General features: G+C 41.7%; 2 protein-coding genes across 2 annotated transcripts; one reads left to right on the top strand and one right to left on the bottom strand.

The window, feature by feature from the left end:
• On the top strand, positions 1 to 4,249 carry ATP5MK (ATP synthase membrane subunit k). The gene is made up of 4 exons (XM_074875205.1): positions 1 to 144; positions 1,989 to 2,086; positions 2,179 to 2,274; positions 3,178 to 4,249. Exons 2-3 carry the CDS (start codon positions 2,000 to 2,002, stop codon positions 2,269 to 2,271), a joined length of 180 nt encoding a protein of 59 aa, XP_074731306.1. The 5' UTR covers positions 1 to 144; positions 1,989 to 1,999; the 3' UTR covers positions 2,272 to 2,274; positions 3,178 to 4,249.
• A 1,452-nt stretch (positions 4,250 to 5,701) lies between these two features.
• Positions 5,702 to 17,038, bottom strand: TAF5 (TATA-box binding protein associated factor 5). Its single transcript, XM_074875203.1, has 11 exons — positions 16,501 to 17,038; positions 15,031 to 15,271; positions 13,572 to 13,887; positions 12,734 to 12,897; positions 12,133 to 12,268; positions 11,499 to 11,619; positions 10,383 to 10,512; positions 9,138 to 9,302; positions 8,067 to 8,244; positions 7,747 to 7,924; positions 5,702 to 6,420 (listed from the first exon to the last, which is right to left on the bottom strand). The coding sequence occupies exons 1-11, from the start codon at positions 17,012 to 17,014 to the stop codon at positions 6,203 to 6,205; spliced, it is 2,361 nt and encodes a 786-aa protein (XP_074731304.1). The 5' UTR covers positions 17,015 to 17,038; the 3' UTR covers positions 5,702 to 6,202.
• Between the last annotated feature and the right edge of the window lie 54 nt (positions 17,039 to 17,092).

The following is a 17,092-nucleotide window of genomic DNA, read 5'->3' as shown; positions in this document are numbered from 1 at the left end:
GGGGCGGAGAGAACCCGCTCTCTGGGCCGTGCAGCCAATCCGCGCGGCCCGCGGTGGCTGCGCGCGGCGCTCGGCGGCCACCATTTTGTGGGAGGGCGCTGGCGAAGGACAGAGCGCGGCGGTGGGACGGCGGCGGCGGCTGAGGTACCCCTGTGTGCCCGTGAGGGAGGGTGCGCGCCCTGGCCGCAGACCATGGCCCGCGCCTCCTCCTGTAGGGCTGCACTGCTGGGCGGGAGAGCGGCTCTCTGCGGCGCCGAGCCGCGGCTGTCCCTTGGAGCGCCCGCGACCTTCAGCCGCGGCGTCGCTCCTCTCTGAGTACTAGGCGCCGCCGCGTCCCTTCCCTCGGCTCGCCGTGAGCTGAGGCGAGGGAGCCCCGGGGTTGCGGCTGTCTGCGCCTCAGAGATGGGTCTGGCTTCTGTGTGGGGCTGGGACGAGTGCGGCAGCTGGTGGCGCCCGGTGTTGGGGCAGCAGGCGGGGCGGGCCGCACCTGGCAAGGGCAGCGGGCTCTTCCGAAAAAGAAGACTTGTATTGTCATGCGTGGGCTCTGAGCCGTCCTCGGAAGGACGCAGTGACCCTTCTCCTGGCTTTTGCATCGGTCAGGCATAAGAAAAGTTGACTTTGGCTTTCCAAGTCATGTGCGGCAAATGTTTGGCGTGCTTGTTTCATTAAGATTTTTAGCCATTACATAGTCAGTTCAGTCACAGTCACACTGGATTATACACCAGAGATACATTACTGGATTGGTTTGCATAAGAGCTGTGTTAATGAATGTAGCACCTGCATGGCTACAGCATCTGCCTGGTTTGGTAGGTAGCTGTATGGCATGTGTGCTTCTTTTGGGGTGAGTTACAAGATAACAACAAATGTTTGTCCTAAACATAAAACCCCCTTAAACATAACAAAAATATATCTCTAAACATTAAAAAGAAAACCCCTTTTATTGCAAGGGTGATCAAACACTGGAACAGGTTCCCCAGAGCAGTTTTGGAGTCTTCATCTCTGAAGATATTAAAATTAAAAGCCATACTGGATGTGTTCCTGAGTGACCTGCTATAGCTGCCCCTGCTTTGAGCAGGTTGGGGGGGACTGTGCAATCTCTAGAGAGCCAACCTCAACCATTCAGTGAATATGCAATTATGCTACTGTAGCCATGTCAGGCTTTAGTGTTAATGAACATCTTACAGTAGATCTGAAACTTTGGTCCAGACACAGCCAAAACTCAGAAGTGTGCCCTCCTGTACTCAGTGTTTTTGTTGTTTCTGAGAAAGCACTTCTGAGGCTTTGTAGCTAGTTCAAGTAACTTACTGATCTACCTTAAAAATAACAGAAGGGGGAAAAAAAAGTATATTTTTACCTAGATCTGTGAATACCAAGGTGGGCAAGATGCAATAGCAATGTGCAACCAAGAGCAGGGCAATTCTTATTAATGATACTTTAATACTGTGTAAAAGTTGTGGCATTTTGAATCACAAAACTGAGTAGTGGTCTAGTCTGAATCTTGTCACCAGGTTCTTGAGTATGTAATTGAAGCTGTTTCTTAGCTGAACTAGTAAAGATTTATCTTTATTAGGTATTGCAGATTTCTGAACAATTAATTGGTAGAAATTTGCCTGTGTTGGATGGTTGTGTAGGCAGGACTGGAGGGTCTCTTTATAAGTGCTTTCAGGAATTTTCCCTTTTACTATCCTGACTTTTTTTTTTCCCCATGTTTAAAGTTGGTTGAATGAATTCTGAAAATCATAAATGTTCTTCCCCTCAGAACCCCACATTTGCTTATCTGTTCCTGTGTGACCTGTTTTGTACCTTCACATACAGTGCTCTGAGTGTGCCTGCTCCTTTTGTGTATGCACTGTCTGTTGAATGTCCTGAAAGCAGATTTAATAGCTGGCAATGAAATTACTAAGTTCAGTGTAGAGATTAGTTTGACTTTTCTACTGATCCTGTCCAACTGACTTTAAATTCATTAACTGTCCTGTATTGCTTGTTAGGACAAGCAGCCATGGCTGGCCATGACTCGGGATCTCAACACCAGTTCACTGGATTTCAGAAATACTTCAATTCCTATACCATCACAGGCAGGAGGAATGTATGTATTATGTATATTAAGTTTTGTAGTCTGGAATAATGGTGTTTTCTGGGTTTTAGACTGAAACTAAACTTAACTTTTATGTTTTTCAGTATGTAATAGCAACGTACACAAGTATTGCAATGCTCATCTTGTATTTCAAGCTTAGACCTAAAAAGAAAACTCCTGCTGTGGCAGATAAGTAAATGGTAAGTGGCTGGTGTTCTTCTGGGACCAAAATGTTCCAATGCTAGCCCGGGAAGAAAGAGTGACAAAGGACAAGTTGCTAATAATGTATTTGGAGAGAGAAAGAGAGAGAAAGACGGGCACATGACCTTTGTATTTATTGTTTTAAACCTCAGCTAAGCTATTGCATCAGCTTGTTTGGGGGCATTCTGAATGAAGTACGTTGTTAAAGGGGGATGCAGAAAATAGGGATACCAGTATTCTTTTTGTTCTTCTGACATGGTAAATGGGACTAGGGACAGCATGCAGAGAGGAAGAGTAAGCAAGGAAAGAGGAATGGAAGGATGTTGCATCTAGGTACATCAAGCTTTGCCTACAACTATTAGGTGCCTCTTGTCTGTCCTTTTCCTGTAAAATAGAGGTAACTGTTCCCTTGTAGGTTATTGAAATAATAATAAAGTAGTACTTGAGGCCTTATTTCTTAGTTGTATTATGGAATTCCAAGCAGAGATTAATGTAGTCTGTTAAAACCTTACTTTGAACAAAGGAGCACTATACAGTGGAACTGTATATATTGCAGTTACACCTGATTATGCAAGGCCCGTATGGAAGTGATTGGGCTTGTTCTTGTAAAGCAACAACCAAGTGTTACAAAATTCTAGAGTCACTTTCAAATACAAAATTGCCACTGACATGGCATTTTGAAAAAACCTGTGGGCTGTCCTCATAGTCTGCAAAAAGGGGTAGAAAACAATAATCTTGAGCACCATTGTTGTGTGCTAAAGCGACATCAGTCATTTCTTCCTGGGTGTACTGAAATTTGCCTGCTCATGCCTAAAATTGTTTGGGCTTGGCGAAGGGGGATGCTTGGTTACTAGTACCGCTGTGCAAGACTTGCTATGTTTGATTCTTTTCTCTCTCGGCAGGTTGCCAGCATGTCCGAACCTCGAATCTGTGTCAGTGTAATGCAAGCTGATGACCTGTTGTGGCTAATAAAATATAAGTAATTACTTCAGGTTTTTGGAAATATGAAATGGTGCAAAAAAGCATAAAATGTGGCACTGTGCTTTTTTTTTCCCTCTGTCAAAAATAGTTATTTGTAGTAGTGATGGAGTAGCTGATTTCTGTTACTACTATCTTAACTAAATTCTTTTGCTGTTATAACACATCCTAAAGTGTTCTGAGCACCTGGTAGTAACCTAGGAAATACGTCAGTAGCAGGACGATAATACTGGCCCAGAGCTTAGAGCTGATCAGAGCATCTCCACGCTTCCATGTGGTTTGCAGTTACCTAGTTACTCCCATTTTTTTGCATTCCGAACCAGTAGCTTACATGGAAACAGTGACTTCTTCACTACTATTACTGCAATGCAGATTAAACTTCTGCCTGTTGTTTGCATTTTGCGTAGAACCCATCTGGTTTTGATGAAAAACCTCCCAAAATAGATTGATCAAATTATGGTAGTTGAGCTTTTTCTGTTACTGGCCTCTCTTGCAGAGGTAACTGCCAGAAAGAAAATGGCTTACTTTGCTGATATTAAGCTTTCATAACTCTGCATGTTCATAAACAGTGCTTATTTTTCTTGGACATGATCTCTTAATAAATGAGATGTTCCTACCACAATTAGATATATGCAGCCCCCTCTCCCTGTCCAACACTGAAACTTGTCTATCATGTCCTCCACAGTGTCTTTCTGTATCTCAATTAAAACTCATCACCTTCCTTAGATGTCACATTAGTGCTACTGTGTGGATGTGATCATACAGCACCCTGCTTCTTGGAGGGGTGCCAGCAGCAGGGGTTGAACATGGGACTTCTGATGCTAAAGCATGCAAATGTACTTCTCAAACTGAGGGCAGCGGGAGGTAGGCAAGGTTGCTGGAAAAAAAAGAGAGAAATTACAGGGTCTTTGTGCTCACTCACTCTAGTGCATGTATTCTTAGAGTCATTTGTACATGCTGGGCCGTCTGAATAAATACAGTCCTTTTCCTCTCCTATGAGTTGATGTATACAACTTTCCAGATGAATAATTGTTGTTGTAACAGTGTAAATAGATCTAATTACCTAGAACCATCACCTGCCCTTAGAACAAGTTTTACATGAAATGGTAGTCCTCAACATCACTGTTTCTGAATTACTGTTTCTCGTAGCAGAACACTCACAGTTACAAACACGGCTCTTGCTTCCATTGCAGCCATGATGGGAAGAAAATACCTTGTTGTAACAGATAAGACACAAACTATGTGGTTTTAGTATTTATTATAATATCAAAAGTATAAAACTGTACAAAATACAAAGGCAGAATGTGGCAGTGTTTTCTTTAAACTGTCAAAAGTCTACATGCTTTGTTTTAGGTAACTTGTTTGATTCACCATAATTGTACTTAAATCCAACTGGTCATATTGAGAGCTAGGAAATTCTGTTGAAGTACCATTATGCAAAAAAACCCGTAATAATTTAATTTTAACCTTTTGCTTTAAAGAAAATTTCCACGTGAGCTTCCTAATGAATTTTCCACTCTTTATTTTGATGTATAATGCCTGTAATATATCTTTATTCCAAGAGTTAGATTCAGAGAAGGGATGAGAGGGGAGGTAGTTCTCCATTTACTTTACCTTAGAAATGTAAAGTCTTGATTTTTATTTTCACTAGAGAGCCAGCAGATTGCTCAAGTGTCCAAGCCCTTACTAGGAAGTAATGAGGAACACAAAGCAGAGTTCCCTGTATACAGCTTGTAAGATACTTTTTTTTTAAAAAAAAAAAAAGGACAAAAAAAACCAAAACAAAGCCAAAACCACACCAAACTGGCCTGTCCTTTGGTGGTGGTGTTTTCTGTTTGAAGACCCAGAAAGAAGTTACACTTCCCAGTGTTTTCCATGTTTTACTCTTCCTTAGAAATAAAGCACTGAGCTTTATTGGTTGTCGAGGAGGACTTACCGGGGTACAGTGTTTTTGTGGGTGGAAATTGTCACTTCAGCAGACAAGCTGGCCTTTCAAAAGCAAACTGATAATACACTTAGGACTGATTAATCCTTTTACTCTGCACTACGTTTCAATTTCTTTTACATTTTGACATACTAAACCTTACGCAGAAGGGTTTTTAAAGTTCTTTTAGATCTAATACAACATAAAAGGGTTTAAGCCTGCTTTTTTAATAATGGGTATTTCAGCTGTGCCTCAATCCTCTCCCCTCCCCTCCTCCCCGCCCCATACACTAAAGTATGAAAGTAAAGTTCACACTGCACTTCTGGTTGCTTGTAACACTTAGAGCATTGGCTACCTGTGAAAACAGAGTAACAAGATCTGTGTTTCCGATACCTCAGAAAAACACAGGAGTTTGAAATCTTTTCAGGACTTAGTACTTGGATGCATAAAACCCAGACATGTAACTTCCCGAGAGTTCCCCACAAGCCTCTGCCTGTAGGACCAACTCTTTCAATGCCCTGTTTGTTGCTGTGATACTCTCACCATACCTGTTGCCCAGCTCAGGCTATAGTGGATTAAACTACATTCTTCTTTTCTGAAACGGAACAGTTTTTGCTTGTGTTTGAGATTGATTAAACATTTGCTAACCATAAATTAAGTGCTTTAAAAAAAAAATCATTTGAGAACACATACCAAGACTGTTAACTTTCCACAAGTTTCAGCAGAGCTCAATACCATCTCTGAGAGGAGACAGTCATTTTCTTCTTTTTTTTTTTTTTTTTTTATCAAAAGCACCATGAACAATTCCTTCTTTTACAGCCATGATGTCTTGTCAATCTCCAGCATTTTCAAACTGTGGATAAATATGAAATAGTGGAATTGAAAACCACTCCTTGCATTAGTTTACATAGTTCTGGTTTTCCTGCAACTAGTGGGATCCATCTGTACAAGACATTCCTCCTCATCTCACATCCTGAGGTCACTACTGCAATGACTTGGCACAGTCAGTCCTAGCGCTTCCCCATTTACTGTGAACTGTATGCTCCTGCAGCCAGCAGCAAGTTTCTGCGTGTGAAATGGAGGTGTACAACCGGGGTTGATTTGGTCATGTATGTACCCAGTAACAAGTCCTGTGAGTTTTCAGGCAAGTTTATATGTCCAGTGGCTGTAGTAAAGTCATCGGTTTCTAAATCTTCAAAAGCCTTCACAGCATCCCACAGACGAACTGTGTTATCCATTGAACCTAAAAAACAAAAGAACAACAGTTTGAAGTCTTTTATTAATAGAAAAATTACTGGTGAGCAAGTTAGAAATTTAAGATCAAAAAGCAGGTTTGCTCTTAACTGTAGACTTATGCCCTCATCCTGCAAGGAAACAGACTTTAACAAGCCTCTAACATACTGAATGCACACATTAAACTTACCAGGATTTCAGCTTTCTGTACCCTAACCTGAACTCCGTGTGGATGAAGCACAAAGAACTACTCTCTCAAAACACTTGCGTTTGGATTGTATCACCTAGCACTGGAAAAGCAGGACCACTCAGTGGGCTAGATGTCAATTTCAGGAAATGTTTATGATTTTAAGTCACAAAATAAAAGTTTCTTTGTTTGATACAAGGAGAACGGCAGAATTTTGTAGGCCCAGTGGCCTGTGCTTTCACCAGAGTGTTGGTAGATAAATTGAAGTAACCACCAAGCAGGCTGGATCAAACCTGTACCGTGTCTGTTAGCTTTCACTCCTGCAGTAGTGGCTCACCAAGGATTCTCACTGCACTGCATGCAGGAATGTGCTACTAAATAAATCTAGAATATTCCTAGCCTGGTTTCATAAGGAAATTACTCTGATGTAATTACAGTCTGTTCATCATTTCTTCTGTCAGTAACTTGAACTTGTTGGCTAATTTCAACCAGTTGACGGAACAAGTTTCAAATTCATTAAATTGCTATACATTTTAAGAAAGCAGTTCACTAAATAAGGAGAGACAAAACTTTGTGCCTTTGTGAAGGGAAAGCTGGCAAAGGAGCTCTGCTATATTAGGCACCAGAGAATCCATGTGCACAGGCAGGAAAAACAAGCAGGCTCACAAGTTCTGCTGCTCATAGACCTGATTGTTAATATTACACGCACATTTCTGTATCAAAAATCTACCATGAAGAAATACTAAGGGTGTGGATAACTCATCTTCCTTTCCGTCTCTTCCTCTCTCTTCTTTTTAGTCCTGCTGCGTGTCCCACTCCCTTTCCAGCATCCTGCACCTCTCCAGTCAGCCACTTCTTGTCCACTCTAGAGTTACTTTTAACTTCAGATTGCACACCCAGCACCGTACCCAGATCCCAGCCTTCACTATCATCTAATTGCGTGACACCTTTCCTTCAGCTCCTGGAAGAGCGAGGGGTCATGCTTCACAGTCCAGTGAAGTACTTGGCTTGTACCAGCAGTTTTAAGTTGCTGCTTTCACTAAACAAGTGATTCTCCTTAGTCTTCCTCAATTTAAGGAATCAGTTACATCATTCCTCTTCAGACTTATGGAGCACAATGGAAACTTCACTGTTTCCAGTGAATTTTACCTGATGCTAAAATCTCCCCATCTCTACTGAATCTGAGCGCGTAGATAGTGTCAGTGTGCCCTTTCAATTCGCCAACCATCAAGCCATGTCCAATATCCCACAGCAGAACTCTTCCATCTGTTGCTCCAGTAGCCAGGAATCGTCCATTAGGAGAAAATGCCAGTGAATGAATTGGTCCCTAGAACAGACATTTGGGGGGGACCAAACAAGACAGTTAAATCTACTCACGTTCAGCCAGTCAAGCCATATTCAACACTACACTCCAGAATCACATCACAGAAATTGAAATCACTTTCACCCTGTGAGTGATATGCCTTTACCTTATGTCCAGTGAATATTCTTACACAGTTCCCATTCAAAACATCCCAGAGCCGTATAGTCCTGTCTGCTGAGCCTGTGGCAATATAGTTGGAGTTTGGATGAAATCGGGTACACGTCACATCAGCAAGGTGGCCAGCAAATATCCGTAAAGGCTGGTAGTGATCCGTTGCCCAGAGACTGAAAAGAAAAGCTTTATTAATAAAAAGAATGCTAATGAAGTTCAGTATCTGTACCTGTTAGAGCAGGTCCAGAGGAGGGCCACAAAAATGATCAGAGAAATAGAACACCTCTCCTATGAGGACAGGCTAAGGGAGTTGGGGTTGTTCAGCCTGGAGAAGGCTCCATGGAGACCTTATTGCAGCCTTCCACTACTTGAAGGAAGCTCATAAGATGGGGACAGAATTTTAGCAGGGCCTGTTGTGATAGGACCAGGGTTAATGGTTTTAAACTAAAAATGGGTAGATTTAGACTAGATATAAAGAGGAAATCTTTTACAATGAGGGTGGTGAAACACTGGAACATGTTTCCCAGAGAGGTGATAGATGCCCCAGCTCTGCAAACATTCAAGGTCAGGCTGGACCGGGCTCTGAGCAACATGATTCAGTTGAAGATGTCCCTGCTCATGGCAGGGGGGTTGGACTAGATGACCTTTAAAGGTCCCTTCCAAGCCAAACCATTCTATGACTCTATGATCTGTTGCACAGTAAGAAATAAAAAGAAATAATTATGCAGTGGTTTCTTTCTGGTCAGTTTACTAAATTAACAGGATCTGTTTTGGAAAAGTATACTTTTCAGAAAGGAAAAATAAAGAATATTCTGTCAACCAGAAGAGAATACTTCTAATCAGATGGTCACATAAGAGGACACCATCTCTTTAGTCATGAGATAATCTGATGTGTGTTGAATAGAAAAATAACCCTATATTAAAACATTTTTTCAGTATGTTAACTGACATGAAATAAAATTTATTTCCAGTAATAGGGCAGACTAGAGTATATGAGCTAATTGCTTTCAAAGTTAATCCACCACAAATTGACGCAAGCAAGTAAAAAACCCATCCAGTTTCTTACCGAGCCACTCTGTCGTGTCCCCCTGACACAAAGTAATAACCATAAGGAGAGAATTGTGTATCCCATACTGGATAGTTGTGTCCTTTATATCCCACCAAACACGTGAATGTTTGGAGACTCCACAATCTGACAGTGCCATCCTCAGAACAGGACAACAGATAGTTCCTGTCACAGGAGAAAGTATAGCATTTTACATACCAAACTTAACACAGACTGTATAATATGTTTTATTGCATAAACGCTGTGAGATGTCTATGGTAAGAAAAACTGTCCACTGAACAGCATCTGTTTAGCATGTCACATATAAATCAGCATTTTGGTGGGGTAAGCAACAACAACCAATTCAAGCATAATCCAGTCCTAGGCCCTTATGCAAAAAAGAGAGACAATTGGATGTTGATGACTAATTCTGATGACACTCACAGCAATACTGAGGGGAGGGGAAAACAAACAAACAAACACCACCCCCACAGAGCTGGTCTTTATTCAGGAATTCCAGTTATATGAAAAAATTGCTAGTAAACTGCTATGAAAAAAAAAATAATCTTTTAATATAACTCTAAACAAAATTTCAGGATTCCCTAATAGAGAATTCATATCATGTTCACATTCTCAATTCATAATTATAGACTCTATATTCATGTTCCATACAAAGTTTACTTCTAAGCTGTGTTTCTATGATGGTTGTTTCCTGACTAGACACATGCAAAAGCAAAACTTTAGACATTTAAACCTCCATTCTACTGTCCAGACTCTCATATAATTATGAGTTAATTAATTATGAATTAACAGTTTTAAATCTTTTAAAGATACTATTCCATACATTTTGAAAATGAAGTCTCAGTAGAATATGAGAAACTTGAAGAAGTTCAATGATACACTACTCGGCCTGGTTTTATGTTTTGCAATACTATAAGTGAAATCAATCCTGCAGTATTTTTCCTCTCTACAATCCAGTTAGTTAAAACCCAACTTAAAGTACAGTTTGCAAAAAAGATGGTCTATTTTGTCATCTAAGTCCTGAACCTCAAAAAAGGTGCTGGCATCCTCAGCTCCAGTTGATTTCAGTAACAGCTGACAGTGCCCAACACTGCACTTACGCTCGCACACAGTTTCTTGTAAGCTGTATAAACAAGAATTGCTTTAACCTTACAGAAAAAGCTGCATTAAGAACATGTTTGCATTCAGTAGCATACAACTAAAACTCAAGCCAAGCAAACTAGTTAGCTTGTAAACTTATTTTACCTATCGGGACTGAAGCTGGTGCCATAGACAGGTCCACTGTGACCATATAAAATCTTCAACTCACTTGCTGTTTTCTCATCCATGATCCTTTCCAAAACATCGTCTGATTCTTTGTCGATGAGACTGAGGTCTGCAATATTTCAAAGTTCATGTATCATCATAACTGTCAGAAGTTCAAAGATAAATGCCATGAACAAGAAAACAAATAATAATTATCTCTAAAAGAGGCAAGTATAATGTGAATGTGACAAAGTACCTGGGAATTAAGTCTGAAATATACAATGGCAGTTAAAATATTTTTTACCATTGTAAAAGGTGAAAATAATGCTTTACATAAATAATCACTCTTTCTTAAGTCTTCACTGAGCTAAAATAAATTAATCATGACGTCTTATTTTTCATACATATATTGTTTTGTCTCCAAACACATCTTCTTGACAGAGATGCCAAATTTTCGCACCTTTTCCCAGGAAGTTAATATGCCACAAACATGCTTTGCAGACATGTTTTGACAGCTGCCCACTATGCACAACTTAAAAATAACTTTTAGTCTGTAGGCTACTGTTTGCTGAACATCATGACCACATCTCAGTTATATATCAAGATTAAGAAACACTTGCGTGGTATCCAGCTTCAACCGCAACACATCGTTACATAAACAGCAGAATCAAAGAAGCCTGGTTTCCATTAATTTGCATAGGTGTTGAACTACAGGACATTTTCCTCCACCCTTGTCAGAGTTCCCTCCTATAATTTCCCCCAGGGTATCTCTAGTCTCTCCCCTAGATCACCTAAACCCAACTGTCTACTACACCTGGCAGCCACCAGCAAGTTAAGAAGCAAGATGGCTAGTTCCTCACTAGTCATGGCTAGCTCCAAGCTCCATGCACTGACCACCTCACAGCAGGTGTACACAGCTAAATTTCTCATCCCTTTAAAGATGTTTCTAATGGTAGTATAGAAGATGGGATCATACATCTGTGCACATATTTTTTCTTCAAAATGAAAGCATATGACTGCTGAAAACAATTCTCCTGCCACAGACATCTTTGTTCATGCAAAACCCAGGTGTCACAAGTTATTCATGCTCATGTTAAGTGTTATTGTCTTAATTACCTGCTGCTGTTTTCACACTACGTAGCTTTTTCGGAGTCACAGACCACACTCTGACAGTAGAGTCAGCAAAGCCTCCTACAATCATGCTAGAGTCATCTGTAATATCCACTGCAGTCAGACCCTATACATAAAATATCCATTAGTATCGTTTTTATCTTTCATGATGCATTTCAAATATTACAAAATCCTAAGTACTAATAAGAAAATTAATTCGACTTATTTACACAAATAAGAGGGAATTATTCTAGGATAGACATAAACACACAAATTCTTGCACCATTAAAAATAAAGCTACATGGATGAAGCACAGTCAATAGTGACAAAACAGTACTGTTCTTCAGTATTTTCGTGCAAAACATCTACCATATTCTGTAGAATACAGTTAGGGCCCCACAGGAAAAGCAAAAGAAGGCATTATGGAAAAATCAGAGCAAAACCAAGGAACATGGAAATTACATAGTTTAAGGAGTCTTTAAAGAGAATTTTGAACATTTGGGAACGTAAACTCTGCAATGTTTACTCCAAATACTCCAATAACCATTGCCAATGCTGTTAAGTCTTCTTTCTTTATTAAGAGTGATGTTTATAACTTTGATTCCCTTTTCCATATTACCCAAACTCTTCTTTTACCAACCTGGTAAGCATTAAGGAACGTGTAGAAACAGATGGAGGGCAGGCACTCTGGACCAAGACGCACACGCCTTGCAGCTTCCTTCATATTCATTACTTTATCCAGCTTGTCAGAGTCTTTCAGTTCAGGCAGAGGAATTCTACAAGAAGCACGCATTTTTACGAACTAAAAGCACCTTCCATATTTCTAATCTAAACGAAGAAAGTGAAACCTTCGCATGCAACCCTATACCTCAATATTCAAACATGAAATGAGAATTAGAAAAAATGGAAGACTATGTAGAAGATTAACTGATGAGAAAAAGAGCCAGTAGCTTTAAGAATTTCAGACAGGCAGTGGAACAAGATAAATAATTGAGTATAACCTGAAAAGATTACTAAGTAACTGAGTAAAATTTTATCAAAGGAAAGCTAGATTGACTTGAAGGGCAAAGACAAAAGGTTATATGCTAAGCTTTCCACTACCTCCCTTAGAAGTCTTACGGCTAAAGCTGTGTACAGCTGAAATGGCCAAAACGCTAAAAATGTCATGTGAACAGCGATGCAGATTTGACATGACAAGACTGGATTTAACAAGACTTCTCTACACATTGTTCCCTTGATACCTGTTTTGGGGAGGAGCATTAGGGTCTTGTTTTTTACTTTTTGACCCTACACTATCTTTTTTAGGTTTCTTCTTCTTTGGCTTTCCTTCCTCATTTTCTCCTTCTTCATCTTCATCATCCAAAGGCACATCAAACTCTGGTTCTTTCAATAAGCCAAAGAAAACCTGCAAACCAGTAAAACACACGTCAGACAAAACAGTAATCGCTGTTCTTACTGACAAGTAATTTTTTTAATGGGAACTTTTCAACATAATAGTCCAAGCAATAGAGCTGCCCCTTTAAAACTGTGTTTAATATTACTGCATGCATTACTGGTTAGCCCGTAACAAATGTACTACATGTTCTGCTGGTTTACCCAGCAACTGATCTGGACAACTGTAAGTTCTTGCATCCTCTCTCAGCACTTCCTTAAAGCAGAATCCCTACAGCTTACTTAATTTATCTGTAGAGCACTGTGGTACTACACTGTCAAGATCTACACAAACAGCCCTTGCAGTAATAACTAGCAGTAGGTAAGAATTACATCTGTTGTACAAAAGAGGAAGCCAAAGTCAGGTGTCCACTTTAAAACCACAGAGTAATTAATGGGTTAGTTTAAGTTTTGTTCTGTGGGCTGAATACAAGGTTGTCTCTCAAAGAGGTTCAACAGTTTCTTCTACCAGACAGCGACACATCTTGATCTCTCTACTCCTGCCAACAACTATTTGTACAGTTCTCTTCCTTTGTTCTGTTCATGATGTCTTTTAAGATCTCAGGTGACAATTGTCAGCCTATACCAGAGGTATCTCCCTGAAAAACTAGGGAGAATTATAAAAGTGCAACAACCTTTTTCCCCTACCTTTGCTTTATTGGCCTCTCGTTTTGCCTCCCCAGCCAAGCTTCCAACCATAGCATCTATCTGTTGTTTACTGCGAGGCATTCCATCAAAGATATCAATGTAAAGATGTTCCTGAACAATGTTCCAGATCTGATTGTTCTGCTTTTCCTGAAGATGCCTCTTTAAGAGCTGGTAAGAGTCACGGGAAATACGCAGCACAAACTTGCTTGTTCGGAAATCCAGCATGGTCTCGTTACCTTTCATATGTTCTTTTTTGGTTAAGCTAGATAATACACGCAGGTCATCCTGGTAGTAGCACTCCTGATCCCCATGAAATCTATTGAAACCATTTAAGATATGATAAAAGATTTATTACAGAAACATTATTTCCTAAGTGCACACTTATTTACATTACTTTAACAGGAAACAACTATGCAAGGACCTTTTGGAAGCTACTGACTACATATGGAATTATTTTTCTCCTGAAACAAATTTCACCCTGGGGAAGACACACCAGTGACTTACTGCATACAGTAAGAGCAGTCAACAGTTAAAAAACAAGGTGAAGCGAACACACAAATGGAACCTCACAGAATTTCATACACCCAAAGGGTTCTCGCCTGAAGTAAATAGTTTCACTAACATGTTTATTTACAGAAGTGAAACCTTATTTTGTGGTATCATAAAGTACAGGGCATTTTTTATTATGCAAGACTACTTGGATGAATTTATATCTGATTCATTATGCGAATATGCACATTTCACAGTGTATGTTTCTCACTCTCCACTTGCATTATGTAATAGCTAACATATGTCTAGAATTTTCTATTTTTACTCAAACCATGCTATGAAACAGTTGTGGCAGGGAACATTTTAACCAGGAACCATTTTTGCTGATCATATTGGAAGGAGACAAAGTTATCCTTTTGGACTGAAATATTTCATAACTGGTCTGAATCCAGAAAACAAATTAAATTTAATTTTCTGCTCAAATGATAAAGAAGTAAAACATAGTTTGAGGACAGAAAATTATAGAATAGGCATAAATTAATTCCTTTAATTTGAAGAATTTGAATATACATGCTATGACATTAGCAAATACTTAGAGCATACACCACTTCGGCATCTGAGAGTAATTTTCCAGTGCTAAAAAATGACCCCACAGTCTTTTTCCTAAAGAAGCAGCATCTCTTCATTGATACCTTTGCAGTAAGGAGCCCATCAGCTCACCATAAACATTGTTCAAAATCTGCCCATGGATAGTTCAAAAGCACATCTTTCTAGCATGGGAGACTGGAAAACGATTTAAGAACAGTTACTGTAATCCATGGCACCATTACTTCAGATGCCAAATCTCTTCAACGTTAGAGAAGAAAAATAATACATATATATATATAAAAACCTATGCTACTATAGCTTACAGATTGAATCAAGGTAGCAAACACAAACTAATGCAAATGCACAAATGAAAATAAATTACCTTTCAAAAAAAGACTTTGCTTCGCTCTCATGTTGATTGTAGACCAATTCCAAGTACATGTGCACAAAGAGAGGATAAAACAGCTGAGACAATTCCGCTCTATGACAGTCCAGGGAACACTCAATGAAGTGTTTTAATCCACTGTAGTATTCCTCGTACAGCGTCGGGTCCCCCTGTTGATTGTAGGCAGACAATACTGCACTTACATCTGGCTGATCTTCCACAACAACGCCGCCTCCAACTGCAAAAACATTAGCAAATAACAAGAGAAGAGCTTGTAAGACAGCCTGAAAGAGCTGGCAAATATACAGTGGCTAACAACTCCACCGGTAAGTCTTGTGCTTATTCAGCACTAAGTTTAAACAACAAGTGAGAGGAGGGTAGCACATCCTCTCCAATCAGTCCAGCAGCCAATTCTCCCAGCACCTTCAGCCATTTTTTGCGCTTTCCCCACCAACAGTTACCTATTTAACATAGTGCCTAATTCAGCTAGGATTGTAAATGTAAAGGAAGAAGCCACTAACATCACCAAAGTTATCTTTACTGCTAAGGCTAGAACCCTCAAATAAGGAGTAGAATCTTTCGAAGCCTGTAAGATATATCCACTATAATTATTTTGCTTCTAGCAAACAAGCAAACTAAGTTCATCAAGTGAACAATTCACCAAGACCACTACACAACCATTACAGGGCAGTGACTTTTTGTCACTTGCTAACACTTGAGAACTCTGTTCTACATAGCAGTCATTAAATATTTTCATTGTTTTGTCTTCTATATAAAAACAATCGTACCAGGTGATAGCAGGAACAAGCTGACTTTACACTATACATTCACTGGAATACAGACATATCAGTTCCTAAAATTGCACAATAGTATTCTGCAAAGCTGCCCCACAATTAAAAATACTTAAGACTCAAATTATTCAAAGGACATCTCAAGTACCCAGCAACTCGATTCAGAAATGTAAAAAGCCTCCTCTACAAGTATCCTATGGCTCTTCATCTTCTTCAACATGCAGCCTGTACATCAGGCCTCCATTCTCATCCCTGTGGCCACATCTTGAACCATCATCTCCAACTATAAAGGAAGCCTTCAGCCTCCTGCATGCTGTCAGTCGACAAGGGGAAGCACCTCTCCCTTTGACAGTGCTCCCTGCAAATACGACGGATACTTGGTCCCTTGATCCAGGGGAGGAGAGGGAGGGGGCACCCCCAGGAGATCCTGATCTCTTCCTGAGTTGTAGGAGGGAATGACACACCCAGGGGTCCCCTGAGAAGGCCAGGGTAGACTCTCACCTACTGCCCCAGCGAGGGCCACCCCAAGGGAGGCACGACCTGACATCGGCCCTTGTGCCCCAGCAGCACGGAAAGCCCCCAGGGCTGCGAGAGGCCCCAGTCCCCAGGGGTCTCGCCGGGAGGGGGCGGCCACCCGCCCCGGGCGGCGACCCCGCAGTCCCCGAGCAGGCCCCACCTTTCCCCGGCGGCACGGCGGCGACCGCCGCCACCCCGGGGCTGGAAGACGCGACAGTAGCGACGCTGCCTCCTATCGCGATGGCGGCAGCGGCGGTGACCCGGCTGAGCAGCGCCTCGCCGCCGGTGGAGTCCGTATCGCTGCCCGGGGCTCCCAGAAGCCCGGCGCCGGCGGGGCTGAGGGCAGCGGCACCCAGGTCATCGCCGAGCAGGCGGGCTTCGCGGCGCAGGATCTCCTCAGACTCGCGGAGGTTGCTGCGCCGCAGGAACTGCAGCACGGCCACGAGCGTCTGCCGGTCCAGCGCCGCCGGGGAGGCGGCCGGGCCCGGTGCCGCAGGCTTAGGGGGCACCGCCTCCCCACCACTCCCCACTGCCTCCCCCTCCGCCGCCGCAGCCGGGGGAGCGGCGGGAGCGGCGGCGGCGGCTGGAGGAGCCGCAGGGGGCTGCGGTGGCGTCCCCGCATCAGGGTCCGGCTTTACCACCACCTCCGCCGGCTCCTCAGGTAGTGCCGCCATCTTGCATCGCCCTCCATTCGCCGGTAGCGGGCGGCCACCGCTAGGCGCGGCCGCTCTTACGACAGTCAGGGCAAAGGA

This window comes from Strix uralensis, chromosome 7 (genome assembly GCF_047716275.1).
Source record: "Strix uralensis isolate ZFMK-TIS-50842 chromosome 7, bStrUra1, whole genome shotgun sequence".
NCBI lineage: Eukaryota > Metazoa > Chordata > Aves > Strigiformes > Strigidae > Strix > Strix uralensis.
Note: the sequence above shows the minus strand (reverse complement) of the source record. Positions and strands in the feature narration are given on the sequence as shown.

What these genes read in the sequence shown, in the direction of transcription:
- ATP5MK (XM_074875205.1), top strand. Translation starts at nt 2,000, where the DNA reads ATGGCTGGCCATGACTCGGGATCTCAACACCAGTTCACTGGATTTCAG. An exon ending in CCATCACAGGCAGGAGGAAT is followed by an intron (nt 2,087 to 2,178) that starts GTATGTATTATG and finishes TATGTTTTTCAG; the next exon opens with TATGTAATAGCAACGTACAC.
- TAF5 (XM_074875203.1), bottom strand. Translation starts at nt 17,014, where the DNA reads ATGGCGGCACTACCTGAGGAGCCGGCGGAGGTGGTGGTAAAGCCGGAC. An exon ending in GAGAGGCCAATAAAGCAAAG is followed by an intron (nt 12,898 to 13,571) that starts GTAGGGGAAAAA and finishes ACTGGTTTGCAG; the next exon opens with GTTTTCTTTGGCTTATTGAA. An exon ending in TAGTGTGAAAACAGCAGCAG is followed by an intron (nt 10,513 to 11,498) that starts GTAATTAAGACA and finishes GAAATATTGCAG; the next exon opens with ACCTCAGTCTCATCGACAAA.